Source organism: Nestor notabilis, unplaced genomic scaffold, assembly GCF_000696875.1.
Source record: "Nestor notabilis isolate BGI_N333 unplaced genomic scaffold, ASM69687v1 scaffold2519, whole genome shotgun sequence".
Lineage (NCBI taxonomy): Eukaryota > Metazoa > Chordata > Aves > Psittaciformes > Psittacidae > Nestor > Nestor notabilis.
Genome location: NW_009943923.1, coordinates 22,601 through 47,704, shown reverse-complemented (window position 1 = coordinate 47,704; position 25,104 = coordinate 22,601). Strand labels below are relative to the sequence as shown.

General features: G+C 36.6%; 1 protein-coding gene across 1 annotated transcript; it reads right to left on the bottom strand.

Moving 5' to 3' along the window:
* Positions 1-23,781, bottom strand: ACMSD (aminocarboxymuconate semialdehyde decarboxylase). The gene is made up of 10 exons (XM_010022169.1): positions 23,725-23,781; positions 20,391-20,435; positions 14,549-14,645; positions 12,220-12,269; positions 10,649-10,885; positions 7,588-7,681; positions 5,964-6,059; positions 5,326-5,498; positions 280-378; positions 1-63 (listed from the first exon to the last, which is right to left on the bottom strand). The coding sequence occupies exons 1-10, from the start codon at positions 23,779-23,781 to the stop codon at positions 1-3; spliced, it is 1,011 nt and encodes a 336-aa protein (XP_010020471.1).
* Between the last annotated feature and the right edge of the window lie 1,323 nt (positions 23,782-25,104).

Below are 25,104 nucleotides of genomic sequence, written 5' to 3'. Positions count from 1 at the left end.
TCATTCAAATTGTTTTCTGCTAAGACCCAGAAATTCCAGAGCATTTCCAGCCTTGAGTTTATCCTGTTAAAACATAACACATACGTATGTTTGTGTGTGCTTAATTCCTATTTTACTCAAATGCTTTTACTTGTGTTATAAAATGAACTGCTGCAAAGAGACTAAAGGGCCTCTTTGTAGAAATCAGTGTGTTACACTGTTTTTTCAGTGTTTTATCTCAGGTCTAAAACCAGAGGCTTAAAAAGGAGGGGAAGAAAACCCCAAATGTAAAGATCATACCTTCAGTTTATTGTCAAAATCTTCCATTGAATCGATCAATTTTCCAGGTTCCAGTTCCCCAAGTGGAAAAGGGTAGTCTGTCCCCAAAATAACCTTGTCCTGGCAATAAAAAAAAATGTTGTACATATGTAGCGACATTGAACAATATAGTTGCACGTTTTTTCGGGAATTTATAATAAACTACAGGAAATCACATGTATATATTGGACTGATTAATTACTGAAGTGAATATGAAGACAATCTTTGGGATCCAACTTTCATTAGAAAGAAAACAAAGCTTGAAAACAACAACTTAAGGTTTTATTGGGTGAATTTAAGTTGGGAAAAAAAAAGTACAGGTTATTTGTTAACCATTTTTTGGAGGTGTCTAACTAAAGTTTGGTGTGTTTTTATTCTGGCAGAAAGCTCAAAATGCAAATCCCAGGCCTGTGAGCATGAGTGTGTATTGCTCAGGTGAATAAAATATAAATGGTAATTTCCTCCTCAGATTGGTTTTCTGTACTGCAGTGCTGTGTAACAAAACAGCATCTGTTGTTCTCCTACACAGCTCATACTGCTTCTGCAAGTAGTTTGCCTGAAGTGCAGTGATTAATTTTGGTGAAGTGTTTCCATAATTAAATGTTCAATAAAGAATACTCAGAATTATTCCATGTGTTTCTTGACTTATTGTTTGGTTCTTTTTCATGCTCATTTCATGCTCTGCATTGTGGTGTGCAATCCAAATCGAGTATGAGGGTTTTTGACACATTTCTTTAAGAATCTCAGGAGGTTCTGCACCAAACTCAGAAAAGGTGCTTTGATTTGCATTCCTGAATTTGAAAATCTTGACTACACACACACAGACACACGCAAACTTAAAATTATATATATACAAGAAAAACATGTAACGAAAAATACAAAGCAATCAAAATTATCTTTTGTGTGATACTTTAAAAGGTGTAATAATTGCAGTATGATACTACTTAAAGCATGTTATGATGTAGAATTACTACAAACACTTAAATTAAAAAAAAAAACTTAACTAATGGTCAGCTACAGATAAAAAACCCCAAAAATCTCATTTACAAAATTGCATATATTTTTAGAAGTCTGTATTTTTTTAAGATGTCATTGACTTTAACTGGGATTGGATATTAGGTGTGCATTTGAAACGTGTATTGAGAATATAAGTGACATGATTTTTTTCTGAAAGCAAGTCAGTGAAAAGAAAATTCAATAAAAACCTGTATGCAACATTCCTGTTGTCAGAGATGAAAAGAAATAGGCAGATCCTCAATAGGTGCCCGTGGTTGTAGGTTCATTTTCATACAGGAATATTTCCTCATTTTATCTGCCTTGGAGAGCACATACTGCTAACTCTTGATTTGATCAAGTCTGTTTTCCTTTAAGCTTCACCTCCTGAAGACATCAATATTTGAAACCCAGAGGTTTCATTAAAAATAAATTGGCTTTAAAGGTCTGATGAATTTGAAGTCAAGCTTATAATTTTGGGGCACTTTTTATAATATTTGAACTCAGTTACAAGTACTGAAATAAGATGAAGAAAACATAATTCAGTTATTTTATTAAATGATTAGGTTTTCTTATTTGTCCTATGTTGCTTTCTAAATTTTTTTACCTCCAGTAGATGTCACCGGAGAGTCTCTGAAAACCTAAATAAAACCTTATCCCGAATCTGAACAGAAGATGCACATTCTATTGTTCTGTCCTATATTGCTTTGTTATAATTTATTAAAGAAGTCTTGCCATACGAATAGGAGAGTTTATATTCTCTGTCTACTAGATCAAGTTCTTAGTGTAGATCGAACAAAATAGATCTGGATGCGTGTACTCTTAAGCAGCTAAATACATTCTCTTGTTTATAGTAGTCAATCTTCTAAAACATTTTCTTCACACACAAAACCCAAATGTGTGCCATATGCAAAAAAACCCCAACCAATAAACATACTACGTTTATATGAGAAAATGGATTTCTAAGTTAAGGAGAAGGAAACCCAGCTGTTTATTAGTCAAGGTTGAACAAGCCAGGAAGGTTTGTACGTTCTTGTTTCCATCTCCTATATACCAAAGGAGAAGGACATCCCATGCCCTCATTGGAATAATACTTATGCATTATTTCAATTATATTTTTCTTTTCCTTCAATTTAAAGTGTTTCACAACTAATCATGTTATCTATTTATCAGCAGTAAAATTAAGAGCTGTAATTTAATAACAAGATTTTAGAAGCAGTGTTATTGCTCTGCTACTAGTGATATTAGGCTATTCATTTATACTCTTTGAGCTTCAGCTTTGTACCCACCTATACAATAGGAATTGCAATACCTGTCTTTAGCAACCAGCCTCAGAGAAGTCCTGTGCAGCTTCTGCAGATAAATAATACTCCTAGCATAATGGATGTGGTATTATATAATTCCAAAGTGTACCAAGAGGGGCAGTTTTCCCTAGAGGACTTACAGTTTGATACGTTAATTAGCACATCTCTGCTTTCAGAAAGGTGCATATGGCTAATGATTAATGTCATTTAATCAGAGCCTCTTCTACTCAACAGAACTTTTTTCACGATGATAGAGGCCCAAATCTTAAAATTAATCTCAAAGAGCATCAGGCTTGAGTTCATCCTCTTGTGTTAGTAAAAACTGTATTTGCCTTGATTTTCATATTCTTTCCTACTGTCAGGACGTATATCAAAAAAAGGCCAGATAGCTATAGCCAGTTCAGCTCCAACTGTGGCCAGAGCATGTTTTACCTTTGGGTGATGGCTCTTCAGGAATCACCATGAGGTAGTTTTTTTAGAGATACACTGAATCATTTAATCCCTGTCAGTGCTGTTCTTCACTTTTTATAGCCAGCATCATTAGGAGTTGTGTGTTTATTTGTATTCACTTCACGCTACCTCACCATGGTTGGAGAGTGAAGGACTGCAGCAATTTTGCAGTCTTACAAAATTATTTCTCAGAAATGTGTATTTCTGCTTCCTTGAACTGGGATAGGCGCCAATTAACCTGCACCAAAATCTAAGAAGGGATGAAGTTAAATGTACATGAGTCATCACAGCTGTCACTGGATTTTAATATTCATAAGCTGAAAGCCAACACATTACATTGTGATGCCAGGGAATGGCTGTTCCCGAGGGACCTGAAGCCACATCTAAGCACATCTGTAATACTGCCGTGCCTGCACAGCTCTCAGCCGTACCCTGGAGAGCCGTCCTATTTCAGACCTTCAGCTTACAAAGTTACAGTGCCATCCTCAAGATCCAATCACATTGTTTTTAGCCCAGCATTTATCCATCTTATAAGTGTTTTTCTGCCAATACATGACTGGTCTGAGAACACTGAGATATTTGGCGTTTTTTCAAGCATTTGGCTAAGGGAAAAGGTATTATGGGAGAACATCAACTTTCATTGGTAAAAGAGGGCACTTTTTAATCTTCATGGTTATAAAGTAAAGCTTGAAAGTGTGATGTGAATGTTCTTTTCAAGGATAAGATGCCTTAGGCTTTGAAAAGAGAAAGAAAATGTAAGTTTGTTTCCACCCCCCACCCCCCCCCCCCCCGAGTTCTCCTGAGTGGTAAAAGCATTTACGTTTTTGGGATCTGACTCATGACTCTTCAGCACAGAGTTCTACCTGATGTCACATTGCTTGAGCTCAAAATACCCAGAAGAGAATTAAAGATGACACCAACATCCCACGTAGTACACTGGTCAAATTTATTGTGTTAAGGAACTTAATTTCAGAAGTCTGTTGGCAAAATACACAGGACACCAGAGAGGCTATTGATGAGTGACTTTCAGATTATCGAATTACAGTCCATAACCTCTCTCTCCTCAAACAACTAAATTTCAGTTTTGCAAAGGCTAATCATGATTAAAGGTCAGAGTCTATGTGTCATTTCTTAGGAAGAAAGGTAGAGAAGTTACAGTTTAAGTGTGGTTCAGAGACAACAGCCATTGCTTAGAGCAGCCTTGAGATGCAAAGCTAACTTGTTACTCTAGAGCAGAACTGCTCTGAGACTTGCATTTTACAGAAGTTAAAACAGAAAAAGTTTGTCAGCAGTGAATTAGGCATCCTGTTGTATTTTCTCTCTTGCTTTGTTCTTAACATCTATGGTTCAGCTTAGCAAAATCAGACCAGAAAAACAATCAGTATTGGGCTGGAGCCCTAGCATTGTGTTAGTAACCCAGCTGGTGCCTAAAATTTCATCCCTGAAACAGAGATCTCTCCATCACTGTTCACTAGGACTAGCACTGACAAGAAAATTGCTATAACATGTAGAGAAAACAGGGATACAGTTGTTCAGACAAGGAAGTCAGTGTCAGAGCTTGCATTTCTGTTTTTCACACCTGGTAAGTATGTGTCTGCTAGCTGCAGAAACTGCAGAGATCAAGACATCAATATTGGGTCTCTTGCTGATTTGTAGTGATACACTGGAAGTTGGCATGAGTGATGCCATTTTCAATCACTTCCTGAGCATTTACTAATGAGAAGGAAGTATTGGAATGTTTTTGGATTTTTCAGTCCCATGCCAAAACCCATTTAAACAGGTTGCTAAACTACAAGGATTACTTTACTCCTTAACAATTAAAATATTTTTGCAATCCCATGATGTTTAATGTTCTTTTCAGAATCCTCACAAAAATTTATTATTGACTTTTTTTCCTGCCTATAACTTTGCAAGTGGAAATACAGTTTGATTTCTTCAAGTATACACTTGAATTTCAAAATTAAGCTATTTTAAAACAAGGCTCTAAAGGTAGCAGTCTTTACTTGCATTCCTATCCGGAACGAAATTGCACAAGGAACAAGCCTTACTGAACTGAGATTCACAGTGTATGATTTCCTTGATTAAAAACACCATTTTTATAACTGTATATTAAAATCTTTATAAACAGGGCAGAAGCCTCTCAGTTTATAGTAGCTCAGGTTCTGATTTTACTGGGTGAATGAATATGCTATCTTCTTCCTGTTTCTTCTTCTCCTTTTGCTGTTTCATAGGGAATTAAATAAAGAATGACTCACCTGCTTCTGGAAGCATTAAAACTCACCTCACCTATTACACTTGTCAGCAGCCTTAATGCACCACGATCATGGACGAGGGAGTCTGTATAAAATGAACCAAGGTATTTTCTTGGATCCACCTTACTATCAAGTGCACATAAATCAGGGCGCACAGTGAATCCATGGGAGATTCGCCCCACTGTGTATGGAAAAGCTCCACCTGCCAGAAGAAATTTTTAGTAAAGCACCTGAAAATATGCAGGAGGGAAAAAAGCCACTTTATCAACAGATCAAATTTTACTGTTAGCTATTTAGAAAGAAAGTGCTCCATGCCAGCAATTTTTTATTCTTTCCATTTCATTAGCTTCTTTCTGTTTTCCCCACTTCTTCACTCCTGTGATGCCTAAATTCTTTCTGCTGCTTGCTTGTCCCTTTCCCCAAACCATCCCCTATCTCCCCTTTCTCCTTGTTTCCCTTAAAGACTATTTTAACAGTTCAAACACTGGCTGAAACAGGCTAAAGAGTGTTCATACAAGCAGCCAATCTGGCTGATTGTCTTATTTGGGGTAATAGTACTCAGCTAGTGGCAGGCTTAAAGTGGTAAACCTATTAGCTGGCATGCCAGAAAATACAACTGTACCATGCTCAACTGAATTACAGGTGTTTCACATGGTGTATTACTTACCTCCATGTGCAAAGCAAACTTTCAGCTTAGGAAATTTTTCAAAAATTCCTCCCATAAGCATGGAGCAAATGGCTATGGTTGTTTCTGTGGGCATGCCTAAGAACAAAACCAGCTTTATTGTATGAGAGTTTTATTTTCTATTTACCTATTTGAGTTTGAAATGTTACCTTAATTTTCTTCAAGTAGCCTTGAGTCTATTGAAAAAATAATAGTTACAGAGCAGCTGCCAAAAGATATACATTATTTCTATTAGAGGAACACGGAGCTGAACATTAATTAACTGAAATGAGGACACAGGACTGGAAGCTAATATCTGAACTCTAAGCCCCCTTTCCACCTTACACCATTAGGACAGCTGACAGGCAGGTTGGGCATGTCCTGAAAACACATGCTGCAGGCTTGATTACTTAGTTAACCTGGAATAAGCCAGTTTCTCTTCTCACCTGTGTTTCTGGGTTTGTGGAAAGTAGGGCAGATATGTTGGTGGATATTCCAACACAGATCTGAGGTTTCGTTATAACACGGTGTCAGTTCCTACAGTTTAGAAATAGCCTCTCTCTTTGCCACTGGTTAACTTGGATGCCCAGTGTCAGGAACATAACAGCAATTTAGGTTCCTACGTAGGGCCTCGGTTTCTGAGCACACCTAACTTATTTAGACTATCATGCCATTTCGGTGCCTAACTTCAGACATCCAGCTTGAAATTAGGAAATGAGTTCCCCTCATTTATTGGGGAATCAATACCTACTAATGTTTTACCATATGCTTAGATGCAAAGCCTTATTAGGCTTAGTAGGAAAATATTTTTGCTATACTTTGTTAAGTAAATGCAAGAATTTTAGTCTCTTTTAAAATCTGTGTTGTTTAGCCTGCTCTGATTAAGACTAACTGATATGTTTTAAGATGATGCACTGGTGATTGGGACACAAAGATTTTGCAGTGTATATTGCAGAACATATATTGTATGTACATTGTGTATGTTTTTCTGAACACCTCTACTGGATGCAGTTCAAAACCATGCAAAACAAAAGAAAACAATGCAAAACAGAATAAGTAAGGATGGAATCACATCTAAACATTTCGAGGTATCATTATAACCTGCCTCCTGTTATTCAATGTAGTTCTGACTTACCTAGTAGATGGGGAAAAAAATCAGGAACTAGATAAGTGCCTACATCTATGGGGAGCTTTCAACATGTTGTTTCAGCTAGAGTCGATGTGAACTTCTCTGATCAACCTGTTTTTAGGAAATGATCCAAGAAATTCTAGGAAGTAATGTTTGGCTTTGCCTACTCTTTCATTTACTCACGTTATTTTTGAGGATCCCATTTCAGAGAAAATTCACTTTTCCGTAGTCACCTGCTGTTTGTGTTCAGGACAAAAAAGAATACTAGATTCTGTTGCTAGTCTGAATAATTTTAATTCTAGGTATTTAAAAGTTAGACAAACTAAACAAGCTTAAAAACAAATGACTGCTGAATTTACACAACAGACAATTATAGTACTAAGATTGATAGAAAAATCATGTAGTTTTTCTCTTTACTGGTACCTTTGCAACAATATTCTGGGCATAATACAGTGACAGTTCATAAATGTAGATTAAGCAAAGTAAATATACACTCACCTATTAGCCAGGGGAACCAATATTTGGACATCCTTCCATCTATCTGCATGTCCCAGGGATGCACGAAGAGACAGCAGTTTAATCGTTCAGCAGCCTGTGGCAAAAAGAAATCTAAATCTTGACTAATTATACCAAAATGCATCTCAGTTCTTAATCATGCTTTAAAGTTTACCTGCAAAATTGTACTGACCATTAGTACCAGTAATGAAAACAGGCCCAGGAAAAGAACAATAAGCAATAGTTTGTTGCATTTACTCCTCTGGGCCATATCCTGAAGTTGTCCCTCAGTTTCAGAGTTCTTTTAGAGACTACAGGATTGGAAATACTGATAGTACTGATTTAGTAAGCTGTCCTGGTTTCAGCTGGGATGTATTTTCTTTCTAGCTGCTGGTACAGTGCTGTCTTTTGGATTTAGTATGAGAATAATGCTGATAACACGCCAGTGTTCTAGTTGTTGCTAAGTAGTGCTTACTCTAAATCAAGGACTTTTCGGTTTCGCATGGAGAGGTGGAAGTGAACAAGCGGCTGCGTGGTACTTGATTGCTGCTGGGGTTAAACCGCGACGTAAGCCAAGTGTTCCTCAGATTAATATGGTACAAAAATGCTTTTTTAGCTGTGTTTGTCACAAATCTTACAATATAAAACTTGGTTCATACTAGCATTCTTTTGGTTTCATTACACATATGAGGATGAATTCTCATCATGCTTTATAGAACCACTTTAGGATGGTTTTGCATAACTGTTCCAGCTGCATTCACGAATTCTCATTGCAGTTGCACTACATTTGTCCCCTTAGGCTTTCTAACTGACTTAAAGTTAAAACTATTCCTAATCCACCCTAAGAGTCTGAAATCTGATCAATAATCTGTCTCAAGTATACACATTTTTTCAACGCTACTGATATCTTTGGAAAGGAAAACAGAAGAACAATATAGGATGCTGATTCTGACTAATTTAACTATGTGCTTAAATTTAAATACATAGTCATCAGAGTCATTCATATGCTTAACCAGGATTTAACATCTTCGTTTTGTCAGATGTATTTCTGGACCCCTTCTCGTTGCTAAGGAGATTATCACACATTTGAAAAATTTGGGTTTATTTACCCATACATGCATAAATAAAGCTGCAGCTTTTGGATTGTAGGGAGTAATTGCCATCCACATTTGTAAACTCAAAATAGCAATTCAATAAATGGCTTGGTAGATTTATAAAGTTCATTATCAAATATGGCTTAATTTAACAATTTTTCTTATCCAGCAATGTTTCTAAAAGTGGTAGGGTTTACTTCCTACATGTGTTAAACATAAACTGAAGAATGTACATTATAAGAGAGAGATCCCAGTACAAGAGAGGAATCTCAGGATGCTGTGTTGCATCAGCAATGGCACCACCAGCAGAGGTAAAGATGTCATTTTCCCACTGTACTTGACGTTTGTCAGGCCACACCTGGAATACTGTGCTCAGCTTTGGTCCCCACTATAAAAGAAAGCTGTAGGCAGGCTGGAGAGGGTTCAGAGCAGGTCCACAAAGATGATTAAAGAGCTGGGAATCCTGCAATGTGACGAAAGGCTGAGAGAGCTGGGTTTGTTCAGCCTAGAGAAAAAGAAGGCTCAGGGAAGACCTTATCACCATGTTCTGGTATATAAAGGCTGGCTACAAAGAAGATGGAGACTCCCTTTTTACAAGGAGTCACATGGAAAAGACAAGGGGTAATGTACACAAGTTAATCCTGGGGAGATTCCAGCTGTACACTAGAGGAAATTTTTCACATTGAGAGGAATCAAACGCTGGAATAATCTCCACGGGGAAGAAGTGGGATTCCCCAACATTGAATACTTTAAGATTCAGCTGAAGATTCAGGGTGCTGGGACATACAGTCTAGGTAATGCTTTGCCAGTGGGACTAGCTGATCCCTGTGGTTCCTTCCAACCTGGTATTTTATGATTCTGTGATTCAGTACAAGAGAGATATGGAGTTACTGGAGAGAGTCCAAAGATGGTGAAGCGACTGGAGCATCTCTCCTGTAAGGAAATGCTGAGAGTGCTGGGACTGTTTAGCCCCAAGAAGAGAAGGTTCAGAAGAGATCTCATCAATATATATGAATACCTGAAGGGAGAGCATAAAGAAGATGGAGCTGGGCTCCTTTCAGTGGTGCCCAGTGACAGGACCAGAGGCAATGGGCACAAACTGAGGAACAGGAAGTTCCCTCTGAACACCAGGAAATACTTTTACTGTGAGGGTGACTGCACTGGCACAGGTTGCCCAGAGAGGCTGTGGAGTTTCCGCCCATGGAGATATTCAAAAGCCATCTGGACATGGTTCTGGGCATCTGGCTCTACGTGGCCCTGCTTGAGCAGGGGGTTGGGCCAGGTGACCTCCAGAGGCCCCTCCAAAACTCAGCCTGCTGTGATTCTGTGAATGCATGCATCTCCAAGAGGGGAAGTTGCTAACTGATTGTATATGAGCATAAAAAATATACCCTGGATGCTGCACTAGAAGAATTCTTGAATAAATTGAACATTCTGAAAAATAACCTCTATGGATCAATTGCAAGCTGACAACTATAATAACATGTGCTATTTAAGAAATGCAATCTGTAAGTTCATTTTATAATCAGTACATTCAGTTTGGAACTTTTGGTCAATTGGCATAATTCTCTATGGTACTTTGGTTCTACAGGTATCTCGGAAAATCTCAGGGAGTTTTATGAGTTATGTCAATAGGATTGGATATAGTAACTTGAACCCAAAAGCACAGTGCAGAAATACTTTATTTGATACTGCACTTATCCTCACAAATCAAGAAGGCAACTCTACAGTGAGAACTCATATCATAAAAAGATTTCAGAATGTTTTATATTGTATTATTGTCATTACATCCTATAATGAATTATCATATATTATTAAAGCTGTGTGTCTCTACTAAGCAGATTAGAAGGCTCAGCTGTTTTAATGGATCTATAAAGTTTATTTAGTTGATTGAGTATGTCTCAAGATACTTTTAGACAGAATTCCATACCATGGAATTCCCCAGAATAAGGAAAGAAACATATACTCACAGCATAAATATCATACAGTTCTGGTGCATTCAGGTCCCATTCATTGACGTGAGATCCTATTTGTACTCCAGGAAAACCAAGTTCATTGACGCAACGATGCATTTCCTTCACAGCCAGGTCTGGAGCTTGCAAAGGTAATGTACCCAAGCCGATAAACCTCTTGGGGTACTTTTTTACTGTAGCAGCTAAGTCATTATTTAATATCTGGGCTAGATCTAAAGTATCCTGAGGTTTGGCCTGGTAAGATATTAAGCAGAACAGTACATTAAAATATAGTTCTCAAATGTTAACACCTTTAGAAGATACTGGATAAATGTCACTGCAAACAATTCAGACACAGGGTTTGAACCTAAAATTTACTTTACAGTTCTGAATAGCTGGAAATCAGTAGGGCTAAATTCTGCCTTGCTTTAAAACCTCTGGGTGCAGTTCTGCTTCTTGTCTTGAATATTTTATCAACTGCTGTTGCCTCTGCTGCTCAGGATGAGTGTAATAAAGCCCAGGTTGCTGATGCACGCAAGTATCTGGTCTTTTGTGTAAACCAGTCCTCTGTTTTTGTCTATCCCAATGCAAAAACCTCAGCATATATTTTTTTTTAACATAGCAATGAAATATTTACTCTCCTATTACTTGAGTTGGAGAAATAAAAATAAGAAATGTGAGATGCTGGAGCATCAGAATTCTACAGAGAAAACTCGAGCCAATCTCTCTAACATTTAGGAGGAGGTAACAGTCATAATTTGAACAAGGGAAATGCAATATCCATACAATCAATTTCCCATTTTCCCTCCTAATGCATATTGAATGGCAAATATTCCCATACATACCAGAATAAAATTTTAAAGATATGTCACCCGAAAAGAAATTCTGAAGATCAGTGGTACTACTTATATGTGGGCTTAATACAGTGATTTTTAACATAGAGTATCGGTTTACATGTAGCAGCTTGTTGACTTGTACATATAGCTAAATAGTTGAATTTCAAATGTATTTAGAAAAACATTTTGCTATGATTCGTCTCCTCAGACTGTTTTTATTTCGTAGATGCATTCAAGATCACCTTGCAGGGAACATACTGATTTAAATTTGCTACTGAATTTTAAGATTCAAAGCATTATTCTAGGTCAGTGAGTCCCATGCCACATTTAAAAGACCACGAATATATATTTTACTTTTTTTTTCTTTTGTTAATGAGAAAATGCTCATTAAGGTCTAGCTTTCATGGAATCTGTACATATATGCCTACCTGCTAACCATGGATTCATGCTGTGTAAATTCTCTCCCTGTTTCCAATTACCCCAATAATGTCCCCAGAAGAAATTCTGTTCTTGTCTTGTTCTTTCTTACTGAGTGTACTCCAGAGTGGAGTTTTGCCAGGATACCCTGCTGGTTTTTCTGATACCTGGACTGTTTTTTTGTCTTCTGTTCTTTTCATAACAGAATAACTCCCCATCTACTCCAGTGCTCCAGTGACTACTTCAATCACCTAATTCTTAGGAGGAAGCATTTATTTAAAAAAAAAATAAAATTGCTACATATGAAAACTGCAAAATATGCCATTAGGAACCTACCCAGTAGCTGAACATGACAGGGACTGTGGAAAGGACTTGGACTGTGACTCCTGAGTAAGAAAAATCAGTTATTAATATTTCCCTTTTTTTAGATAAAATGTTAAAAATAAGAAAGCATTTTGATTTGAAAGGTAGAAGGTAAAAGCTATAATGGTAAGAAAGACTGATTTAACAGTGACATGGACAGCATATTTTTTTTTCCTAACTAAGGATCATGGTACTAATCTATACCATAACTTTATGTGTGACAGGTTACAGGAATGAACACAACAATTCTAGCAGATTAACAACAGAGGAAACAATAAACAATAATTGGGACTTCACTAAATAGTTACATGTAATAAAACTACTAATGCAAAAGATGGCATTAAAAAACCCTAGAAGAACTTATTCTAAGACAATGACCTTGCCAAAACACTCAAATGTTTAACAAAACGATTTATCCTCCTTCTCGGTATTTTAAGTAGGAAACAAGAGGGGAAGCTGCCTCAGGCATATCTCTTACAAGATCTGATTAATATTATGTACAGCAGCAATGGTTTCGGGTTAAGGATAGGGACTACAAAATTATGTATGTACCAAAGTATAGCCTAAGTTGTGTTATTCACCAATATGCTACTGGACACTTAATTAGTATGTTTGAGAACATTCACCGTCTTTTCCACAATATGCACTGTATCTGGTTTCAATCCATTTTTACACTTCTAAGCAAACTTAACATAAACCTTAAAGGTAGATTTCCCAGCTGAACTTTCCTAGACACTAGCTTTAGGAAGAAGAAGAATCAGAAAAACTTCTTTATACCCTCTTCAAAGGGTTTTGCAAAGGAGAAAATAATAAGAAAAGGCAGTTAGGATTAACTGAAAGATTTTCTCCAACAAAACTGTGATTATTTGTGTCACAGAACTGTGATGTTGGTTACCTTGATAGGTTGTTTTATTGTGTAGATCAAGACACAGGTTTGTATACCAAATAAACCTAGGACATATGATTATGAGAACTAATTTAGTCTCCTTGGTGCACTGGCTACCATTTGTTATTACTGGAAAGATTTCTTGGGTTTTCACAAACAAAGCCTTTTAGCAACCAAGCTGTAAGTTATCTCTCTGAGTTAATAATGCCTTACAGTGTCTGATAATAGTTTTGTTCAACTTTCCATCTTTGCAAAGATGAATTCTGCATCTTTGTTCCAAAATTACACCATATTTGGAAGGTAAAGTTTTGGGTATAATCTGTCTTGGCCTGTGTTACAAAACCCAGTCTTTGAACTAAGTACCTACAGCTTTGTAAACCAAAAAGAGTAAATATGGCCCATAGTCTGTATTGTTAGGTGAACTGTAAGAATGAAAAACACTAAGACCTTTTCTTTACTCTCTTGTCTGTATCTCTGGAGTTTTGTAATAAAAGGGGACAATTTTATGGCACAAGTCACCAGATGGTGCTGTAACACACTCTTTTAGATTTTTATGTATTTTTAACTAAGTGAGCACTGTTTAGTTTGTGGAGAAATATTGTGGTGTTGGCTTTATATTACATTTTCTTTTCTCAGAGCTGTTGCAAGAAAAAAAGAATTAAAAAAATCTCCTGTGTTTTCTTTTTCTCTACAGCAAATAGATGAGGCAGAATCGTTTTGGGGAAACTTGGTATTAGTATTAAGGGAAATATATGAAAGGGAAAGATGCCCAAAGGCTATTTATGATCCACACTATGGTTGAATGGACATGGTAATCCCCCAAATCCCTAAACTAACTCAGGGGATGACTACAATCTAGTCAAGGCAGCCTATTTCAGAGAGGTTGCAAAGACATTCTAGCATTCCCATTAAATCATAGAATCACAGAATGGTTTGGGTTGGAAAAGACCTTAAGATCATCTATTTCCAACCCCAATGATGCCTCACACTCGACCATGTGGCTCAAGGTTCTGACCAACCTGGCCTTGAACACTGCCAGGAATGGAGCATTTACCACTTCTTTGGGCAGCCTGTTCCAGTGCCTCAGCACTCTCACAGTAAAGAACATTTTCCTTATATCTAACGTGAACACACCCCGTTTTAGTTCAAACCCATTACCCCTTGTTCTATTGCTACAGTCCTTGATGGAGTTTCAAACACTGCTTCTGGGTGAAAATGACGGGGGGGATGTGCGTGTGTAACTTGATGATCTCTAGGGTCCCTTCCAATCCAAACCATTCTATGACTCTGTGAATGAATCAGTGTGCTAAACCTTTTCACTTTTATATTTTTATTAGGCACTTTCAAATGCACTATCAGAGAAGTGGCTGTTACTCTAAATGAGACACAATGATTTCAATTCCTTTACGGAGGTACCTGATAGGTTCATCTCTTTAATCCGTACTTCTGGATCCCAACAGTTCTCTTGAATAACTCTAAAAACCTTTCCATCCTTCATCATCTTTGCCTGTCCCTGTGAAATGACATTTTCATATATTATACATATAACAAAGTAGTACATGCTAATTTATAGTCTCTTGAGTGTATTGTGCTCCCTACAGAAATTCAGTTACAGAATTTGTTATTTTATTTTTATTTAGTGGGTATTTTTATTCAAATACTATTTTAAAATCGTCATTAATAAAATGGATTTAATTCTTCATAATAAAACAATTTCCTTTCTTTTGCAATGTGTATCATTCTACATTTGTTTGGAAAAGATATCAGGTACCTTTATCAAACTTTATCCTCCAACCAAATTTTGACCTCAAAACAATGCTCTAATTAAATCTGTGCTAAATTTTTCCCCTGGGTATGTGTGTGTTCTTTTAAAGTCAATAGCTTCACAGTGATTCCAGTAACTACAGAAATAATTGTCCAACTCTGTTCATTTCAGTCCAGTTGTTTCATATTACCAGTAATACTGAGACTAAAGGAGACCTATTATGTTGTCTTCAGATTATATTTTCTCCTCGAGAAAAAAAGAATTATTGAATAATATGTATTTGGGAAAAGAAAAACCTAAACCTAAACAAAACCTAAATGCAGTGTAAACCCATTACCTTAGTTAGTGTAATACCATTGCCATTTGCCACCAAATCCCAGACTTACAGAGTTCAAAATATTACCAAGGTCATGATATTTAATAATGTGCCTTTAACTACAGATACGAAAACTTTATTTTTAAACTTTTTTTTGTTGTTGTTGATTTGCCAATTGTCGAAAAAGGTTGAGTAGGCAGTGTTATCACATGAAACAAAGTAAATTGTCTGTTACAGCTGTAGGTATCCACATGCTTCTGTGGACTTGTAAAAACAGAAAAAACAGCCCTTCTGTTGGCCTTGACTTACACCAATTGATGGGATACAATTCACCAATACTTGCAAGGCATGAGTATCTCTTGGTTGCTTCAAGCTACTATGGGGAAAAACGGAAACGGGTGAAAGTCAGAAGGTCCGCATGACCCTGTCTATTTGGGATGGGTAAGCATGGTCATGCAGCAGATGTATAGGACAGAGAAAACACTGCATCTGCAGTTGAAAATTGAAAGCCACATCAGAAAACACAGCAGCTATTCCTTCACCTTCACAGTAAACATAAGCCAAGTGCAGGGCAGTCTTCTGACCCTTCTGGAAAAGGAAATCTCTCTCTCCAAAGGCCATTTTATTTTTTCCTCACAAAATTGGTTTATTTAGGATCCTGAGTATTTTTTTTTTTTAATGAAAAACCTGTTAAATCAGAATATTCGCTACTAGTATGCTAAACCAGAAATCACCAATAAAATTTCCCAAACTTCTCACAGAGCAGGGTTTCTGTCCCCTCCTTCTGAGAAGTCAGACTGTTCTTAACCATGAATTCGTTATTAACTTTATACATCATTCACAAATATACTGCCTTAATGAATATTTGAAAGCTCTCTTCAACAAACCTAACTGTGCCGCCTTTGCAAACTGCCGAGTTACTTCACAGGTTGTGAAACATCAGAGTTGGTAACAACAACTACATAGTCCTGATCCTCTGGTAGAATACTTCAGGTTCTTGTAAAATCGATTTTCCAGCCTGACAGAAAGGTTTACTCTAACCATACTCTCCAACATATTAAAAAAAAATAAATCAGTGCATTGATGCAAATTGCCTAATAGAAAAATATTAGGGTGTGAGTAGAGAAAAAGACAGAGTAGAACTGGGCATTGCATCACATATGAATAGGTTGTGTGGACTTCATTGGATTGCCACTGGGAGTACTTCTGTGAACACAGGCAACTTAATTCTTTCCTCAGACACAGGTAAAGCATTGCAGCTGACCTGCTCATATTTTCCTCTGCTAATACCAAATACAATATTAGATAGATTGTAACTTTACTAGCAACTTTGACAGTGCTCGTACTTAAACACCAAGATAAACCTGCAACAGGGTTTCAATATAGGAAAGGTTTCTAAAAAGCCATGTGCTGTTCTTGAAGAACTAGTTGAATTGTTTGCTATTTTCATTTGCATTAGCTGATTCTTTGTGAATATACTACAGGTCAAGGCTGAGCTCACAGCATTGTATGTTGACAACAACAAACTTGATTATGCAGTAAAGCAAAACATGATCATCTAAATAGATTCGTGCTTGTCTATGTAAGGATAGAAAGACTTTGTCCAGCAACACCATGACTGGAAAATGAGTCATATTGCTATGGTCTCTAAGACACTGTCACTAATTTGAACCTCATTTTTCAAAGGAGAAATTATTCAGACATTCCACTGGGAAACAATTCTTAGAGCTTTTAGCACTAGTAAGAATGAAACATAGATCAGGAAAAAAAATTTCATGGATGCAGCACTGAAAATGTCATAAAAGACATGACATTTCTATTTGCAAGGTTAACAAAATTTTCTAAGGTCACAGTGGAAGAAGTCCTATTATTCTATGCTATTCTATGCTATTCTATGTCAATTTTAGGCTATTCTGCTCCATTCTGTTCCATTCCAAACATTGTCTGATATTTAAAGATTTAATTAATTTATGTGGCAATTAAGAAAGAGAGAGTTAAGAATTAAGTCCAGCAGGCTGATTTGGTTCAGCAAACAATGTTTAAAATTATCCCATCACTAAACTACTCACTCACATCCCAAATTGCACTTCTTTGAAAATGCAAGTAATTATTTTCTTTCAGTTTGGCCCTGATGCTTCTTCACAGAATTATATGAGAAGCTTTTAGGGTTCTTTTTAATCTTAAGACTTAACTTCCCCAGCTCCACACATCTGAACATCTGATTTTATTTTGCCATGCACTTTTTTCATGCAACATTTTCAGACAGAAGTAGGCTAGACAGAATTCTCTGCAGAGTGCATAAGGCTATTACTGACTTGCCACAAGGTTCCTTTGCAAACTATTTTTAGCAAGGAATTTTAGCATCAGACCTGTAACAAACAGCTAAGCTACTAAAAATGTCTCCAACAGCTCTCCCCTTCCTGCACCTACCATGTATGTCAGAAACTGTGCCATCCACACTTTTGTTCAGCATGTGGCTTGGTCTCCCCTCCTGTGCCTGCTTATACTCAGATATGAAATTTCAGCATAATATTTCTTTGCTCCACATTTTTGTTCCCAACCTTCATATTCTGTCATCCTTATTCATAAATGGTTGTCAGGCATCTGACAGCATAGCCTTGCATGTTATATAATGACAAGTGTGTATATCATTAGATTGCAATAAACAGACATGGTTTTGTATCCATTTTATCAGCTTTCCCCAGTTAATATAAGCATATATACAATCACAGAGAAGTATGATTTTGTGAAGTGGTGAAGGGATGAGGGAATGTCTAGCCCCACTGAAATTAACGGGCATTATATATTTAAATACTTTGATTACCTGGAAGATGCAAGTATGGCTTCTCTAAAGACAGTGTTGAATCTCTACAGAGAATGAATGAATTGGCCAAATCATACACAAAAATACCAAGCAATAAAGAAGACTGGGTATTTTATAAGGTTACTGGAATAGGCAGAGGCACTGCCATCCTTAATATGCTAAGTACTAAATCTTTTTATCACTTATCCTTCTAGTTTTCAGTACAGAATTCCTACATTGATATCATGTTTGAATTTCAGACGACAGAGACAGATTAACCCCTGTAAAACACTGTGCATACAGCCTGCCATCATAAAACAGAGCCGGCTTTAGACAGTTATTTACACTCCTCACATGCATTAGGTGGGTTATGAGGTCACTCTCTGTGTTGAGCTATTCATGCTCTTAGTTTTTTGTCTTGCAGCTTACTATATGCACACTGTTCTTTCTGCTTTTATCTACACAAGCCCTTTTGGCTTCCTATTTTTTCCTGAATTATTTGGCAAATACCTTGCATTTCTTCTGTACCTGTACAACTCACAGCATTCCTCTAGCAGGCAATTAGAGATTAAGTTTTTCAAGTTAGGAAGGTACATAGGAAGTGAGATGGAAAGTGAACAGAGGTCTCCTGAGACTTGCTTTTAATGCCGTATTTCTAATCTCCCTCTTTCCAGAAGCCAGTGCCATTTGCAGTGACATGCTCTCCAAAAGATTCCTAGGAGTGGGAAGCTAAAAGGTCACAGTAGGAAGCTGGCTTAATGTGACACTGTTGAGGCAGACAGGGATATCTGACTGACATATTGAAGTTATCAACCTGCAGTACTGTGTTCAGCTCTGGGGCCCCAACATAAGAAGAATGTGGACCTGTTGAAGTGATTCCAGAGGAGGGCCATAAAGGTGATCAGAGGGCTGAAGCACCTCTCCTGTGAAGATAGGCTGAGAGAGCTGGATTTGTTCAGCCTGGAGAAGGCTCTGGGCAGACCTTAGAGCAGCCTTCCACTACCTAAAGGAGCTGACAAGAAATCTGGAGAGGGACTTTTGACAAGGGCATGGAGTGATAGGACAAGGGGGAGTTGCTTTAAATTGGAAGAGGGTAAATTTAGACCAGATATTAGGAAGAAGCTCTTCACTGTAAGGGTGGTGAGGCACTGGAACAGGTTGCCCAGAGGTGCTGTGACTGCCCCATTCCTGTAAGTGTCCAAGGCCAGGTTGGACGCAGCTTTGAGCAACCTGGTCTAGCGGAAGCTGGTTGGAACTAGATGATCTTTAAGGTCTCTTCCAAACCATACTATGATTCTATGATTCTATGGTAACAGAGAATCTGTGACCATAAATCTTATGACCATCATCTTTAAAACAGTCTTGTACAGTTAACCTACATAGTAATGTACAAAGGGAATTATTTTGCCTTATCAGCCCTAACTCTCTTAGGTCCTTGTGTCCTCCTGTAAAAAAAGCAGTTACACTGTTTTTTTTAAATGCTCTTACCAAAAGATAAACTGCAACATTTTGACCTTGCTTTCAGAAGTTTTATATTTTTGTGTCACTGTGTCACTAAAATTACTGCCAATTTGCTCTATTCTGAGTGAGATCAGAATCAAACCTTTAAGAAACCAGTTCTGTCCCCATTAGAGTGAATCCATGTATTCTGCTAACTTCAGTACCAGCAAGATAGATTCTGAATGTTATCACAGACTCATGGTACATGGAGACATGTTGTTCCAGTTGTACTAATGTAGGCCAAATGCGCCACTGAAAAGTTAATAGAGTGGATGGTGATAAAGAGGTGAAGTAAAACCAGACCCAGCCTGCCTTTTACTTGCCAATAAACCTCACACTCCTACTTTTCTACGTAATGGTCACCAAATCTATGCAATACCTTTACTGTTGTGCTACTTGTTCTCCTCATCATGAAGTTACAGAAATTACTCTTCCTCTTTCACTCAGATGTGAAGATATGTTCACATCTTTAACTTGTATTAAGTTCCTTTTGGTTTTGCTTCTCATACAGCTGACTGTATTTAACTAAAAAAAAAAAAAAAAAAGGAAAGAAATCTACATTGCTTCAGGCTGACCTATCTTATTGAAATGAAGAGCTATCCTTGACGGGATGATGATGAAAAATGGATACTGGTTCATACATGAGAATATGAGTTTCAAGCAAAAAGTTCTACTGAGGCATATTAGGACTTGGAGTGATATTAATTCATAGAAGATAGACCTCTAGAGAATCTGTATCAGACATAATTCATCTTACTGCCACTTTCCTTTTTAACAGATTTACTGTGAGCATGTATTCCTGATGCTCAGCTTAGATTTTCCAGGATCAGTTTAAATATTTCCAGATAAGCTTAGAGCACCAAACAGTCCAAACCTTGCAGTGATGATCCAGCTGCACCCATCCACCATACCCGTATCTCTGTGAAAAAAGGAAGAAAAAGCCAGTGCTAATTAGCACTCTGCAATAATAATAAAAATGTCAGTTCTTAAATCCAGCAGTAGCTCATTCAGGAGGAATACTTACACATATGCTCAGCTTTGAGCCTATGATTAGCCCCAGACTTCAGCATAAGTCCTGAAGTTCAACTGGATTGGACCAATGATATTTACAGAGCTGAACTTTTAGCTCCCAGTTCAACAACATTTTCAAGTAAGTCCTACAACTGCTTTCAAAATGCTTAAAGTTGCTTACTATATTGAGGTTTTAACACATGTTTTTGACACAGAAAAAAATTAAATCAAGTAGTTGTCAATATAAAAATTGAGCTGACAATTTTCCAATCTGTGATCAGTTAATCATTAGCACAAAATAGTATTGATTCCACTTTTCAGCTTCCATGATTCAGCAGCAGGACTCAAGGTCAGACTCTCATCTATTAATATTTAAACAGCCAAGAGAAGCTAAAAAGGAAAAGCTTAGATGCTCATTGATTCTTCCAGACAGATTCAAAATCGATTACGCAAAAAAACCCAACACCAAAACCTGCAAAAGGTACTGATTTTCTCTTACTTTCATAAATTATCGGACTAGAAAGAAGTGAAATCTTGAAATACCATAATAGACTGAAAACTATGTTTGGAATTCCCATTTTTCTGTAAAGAAACATTTCAATGGGATCTACGTAAAAGCACGCATTTCTTTCACTGACGTCTAAACAATTTGAATACAGTCCTGAATTTCCTGTGGTAACAAATCATGATATAATGCCACTGTGAGCTTTCCTAATGTAAGCATGCAGAGCCAAGCCTCCTGGCTTCAGCCAATCACGGGTGCTAATGACAGAGGCTATGTATTATTTAGGTATGTAGATCTGTATATTTTATTTTAATTCATAGATTTCTAGGTTTCTACATCTATATATAAACGTTTAAATTTATGGAAAATTTTGTGAGTGACACCTGATGAGAACTTCATGTTTTCCCTAGCTCCATACTAATTGCAATTGCAAGGTGTGCAGAAAACAAGTACTTTAAAGGTGTTCAAGGAGCATTCAGGCAATAAAAAACCTCACTGCTTTGTTTCTACTTATTTTCTTCTTTCTTCCCCTCAGTTCCTAGTTGGATGTATTCCTTATTTGATTTATTTCTATGAAATTTTATACCTATGGTTTCCTAAGCTCTTAACTAAGTATCTTGACAATAGAATTACCTAGGATTGGGATTCAGTACTTAGAAGGCTGGGAAAAAAAAGAAAAAAGAAAAGTTTAGTGTGCATTTTAGGATTGCCTTATTGTTGTTCCATGCATGAGATGTAGAAAACTATGTTAATGCCTTGACTTTTTAGAGGACTTTAGGGAATTCTGAGAGTTGTTTTCTATTCTGGGCCCATTAATAAACCATTGAATCGCTCAACCTTTACAACAGAGGAAACAAAAACTAGCAGGTGGAAATCAAGTTTAAAAATTTTGGTTGTTTGCCTCTTTATCAGTGTTTAAATAAATGCAAAACTAGTAACAATAGCAAATTCAGTCTTGATGTACGTCTGTGAACGTCATGAGATTCTTGGGATGATTTTATCTCAATGACTTATTGCCCTTTTAAACTCCATACAGGAAAAAATAATATTTTAAAATCATGTAAAATCAGAATGATGGAATTTTATAGGTGGTTTTATATGGATACTGCACAAACAAGGACAACAAAATTGGAAACAAGCAAGAGTAACTTGTCTTTGTAGTGTGGATATTTAAACTCTTACCCATTTAAACCAGACATAATTGTTCTAAAAAATATCTGTCATCTCACCTACATTATCCAGCGTATATTTGTTTTTCATTGAGGAGCTCTTATTATTGTAAATAGAAAGTGCAAATAGGTGTTTAAAAATACTTTTGTTGGTAAATAAAGAAACAAAAGTTCCTTTCCAGGAGGTTTTATGAATAATGATGTTATTTTTCACTATTAATGAAGAAATAATCCTATGTATGTTTTTAATGCCAGGTTTTCTCATGACGTTTTTTCTAATATGCTGTTTACATTTTCCAGCTGCTCTCTGGCTGATATTGAACTGATAGTGGACTGTCATGTTTAAAATCACAGAAACACAGAGGTAATACATATGAAACACTTACTGAGAATTTGCCATCATCAACCTCAAAATAATTAGGTGAAAGAAATGTACAGGATAAAACAGTCTCAGTTAGTGTGTCAGGTGCCTAAGCACCTGGCTGAAATAATGGCATTCTTTTGTTGTCAAAGACAGGCACAATGAAATCCAATGGTTCCATACTACTGTCAGACACAGAGAGTGTTCATTCAAACTACAACCAGCACAGAATTACAATAAGGAAAGAAGCAACAATGAAGGTCTTTTCTACTCCGAGTTTTTATCATGAATGGAAACATTAAGGAGTTACAAAACATATCTATCCTGGAAACCTGAATGCAAATTTTAATTGAAAATAATTTTAGAGATGTGTGTGTATAAACTATATATATTATAGTTTCACTATTCATTTTCAAATACTTTTCATGGGATGATGAAAATTATTACTGACAAGAATAATTTTTGCCATTAAATAATATTAAAACCAATAATAGTAATAGTAACAACAACAATAACAACAACACGCAAAGATTCTAAATTAATTCAAGTTCACTTATAGCTTCAATGTTCTAACGCCTGAAATGTTGTATTTTTAATACAATATGCTACTTTTTTCCAGTAATTGAAAAACCAACAGATATTAATAGAATTATCATCATTATCAATTAACTGTACTTAGAGTGACCCCACTCCTACTGAAGTTAATGACCTTTATGCCTGTGGGTATAAGATGTGAATGACTTTTGTGTTAGGTAACAGTAATCTTGTCTAATAGTTGATTATTTCTCTTATTTAAACCAAAAGGGAATTATCATTTGGGAACCTGAAAGCTCTGGTTTTATCAAGAAAGTTGAACTTACCATAGTTATTTGGCAATTTTAGGTCTCACAAAAAACCCCAAGCTAAAATATAAGAATTGCTTCAGACTAAATAAAGAGTGGGGAACAGAGCCCAGTTTTTCATCCCCTTCCTACTGGGACTCTTGCTTTGCAAAGTAAAGCAATACAAATATCTTATATCCCCAGAAAAAAAAAAAAAATCAAATTAGACAAAAGCCTAGAGATATTTATAACAGAACCCTTCATTCACTGTTCTTTCAAAATTACATTGGTAGAAATGGTTGCTGATAACATAAGGCACTGAATATCTAAACTCTGATTACCTTTTTTAGGTCAGGCCATTCCTTAGGTAGAATGTGGCTATGAATATCAATTTTCATTTTTGAAGTATCAAAGGAGAAATACTCATTCAATGAAAATGTTTTCTGTGTAATTGCTACTATCCTTCCTGTGCCTATTTTTTTTACTTTGGCTGCTGTTGAGATCCATCTGCTGTTTTATCAGGAGAGCTAGGGTACAGTGGCCAACCAGGGAGCCTAAATCCCGGAGGAGTGGCTCTCTGAAAGAACAAAAGCTTCTAACAGAAAGTCCCCGTTAATGCACAAACTACAGCTGACTGAAGGCAAAGGGAAAATACATGTTTATATTGGCACTACAAAGGGATTTATTTTACGCAGAATCTAAAATGCAAACTTGTTTACAGTTCAAAATCACTCAATGAACCTGATTTAGAATAAATATATTAAACATGCTGACCTGAATTTCCTCCTTTCTCCCTCTACAATAATTTGTGGAGAGCATATAACATACCCTTGGTAGACAGCTATAACTCCATGGCAGGGGGGTTGGAACAAGATGATCTTAACCCTAACTATTCTATGATTCTATAATCTACTCTCTTTTCTTTCCCTTACTTTAAAGCTATGTAAAAAAGAGGAAAAAAAAATTATCACAGAAATATTGAATTGCAGCCAAATCTATGCTCTGCACTTTAGTTCCCCCTTCTCATTATTGCTTCACTTTGGATATTTACACATGCTACTGCATAACCATGCTTACAGCCTCTTGAACTGGCTCAAGATCTGGCAGAAGAATGCCTCTGATTATTTTAGCAATTAATGCTACTGTAGATCACTAGCTAATATGGCAAACAGTTTCTGCATCCTAAGTCAAGCTTAACTGGAGCTAGCTCAGATTTTCTGTAAACTGCATCTCATGTTTTGCTCTTTGCTCTATTTAGTATTACACTTATTTCCTCAAGATAGCCTTGTGCTGTATTTTTCCCGTAATTTATTTCCTTTATGACTTTATTTCAATGTGTGCTACTCACATGCTACTCTTCTTATGAAAGCTGGCTAACCATTTCTTGATTAATTTGTTTCTAGTGAAAAATGCTGTTGTTTTTTTTTTTCCAAAAATAAACACTGTTGTGAGTCTTGCAACTTGAAATCAAGCAATCTGAAAAACAAGTGGCCTATTTTGTTTCATCCTTTTTCTGATTTTATTATTTTGTTTGGAGTTAATAAAAAAAAATTAGGACTTTTATATTTCCCTGCTTGTTTACTCATTAAGCAAGCCTGCTTTAGATTTGGTCAGTTAACCTTCTTAGTTATTTATTCTTCAAGTCAATTCCTTGTGGCAGGGTTGGTTTTTTGCTTGATGGCGTGCTTCTCTGTAATGTGAGATCACTGAAGACTAAAGTT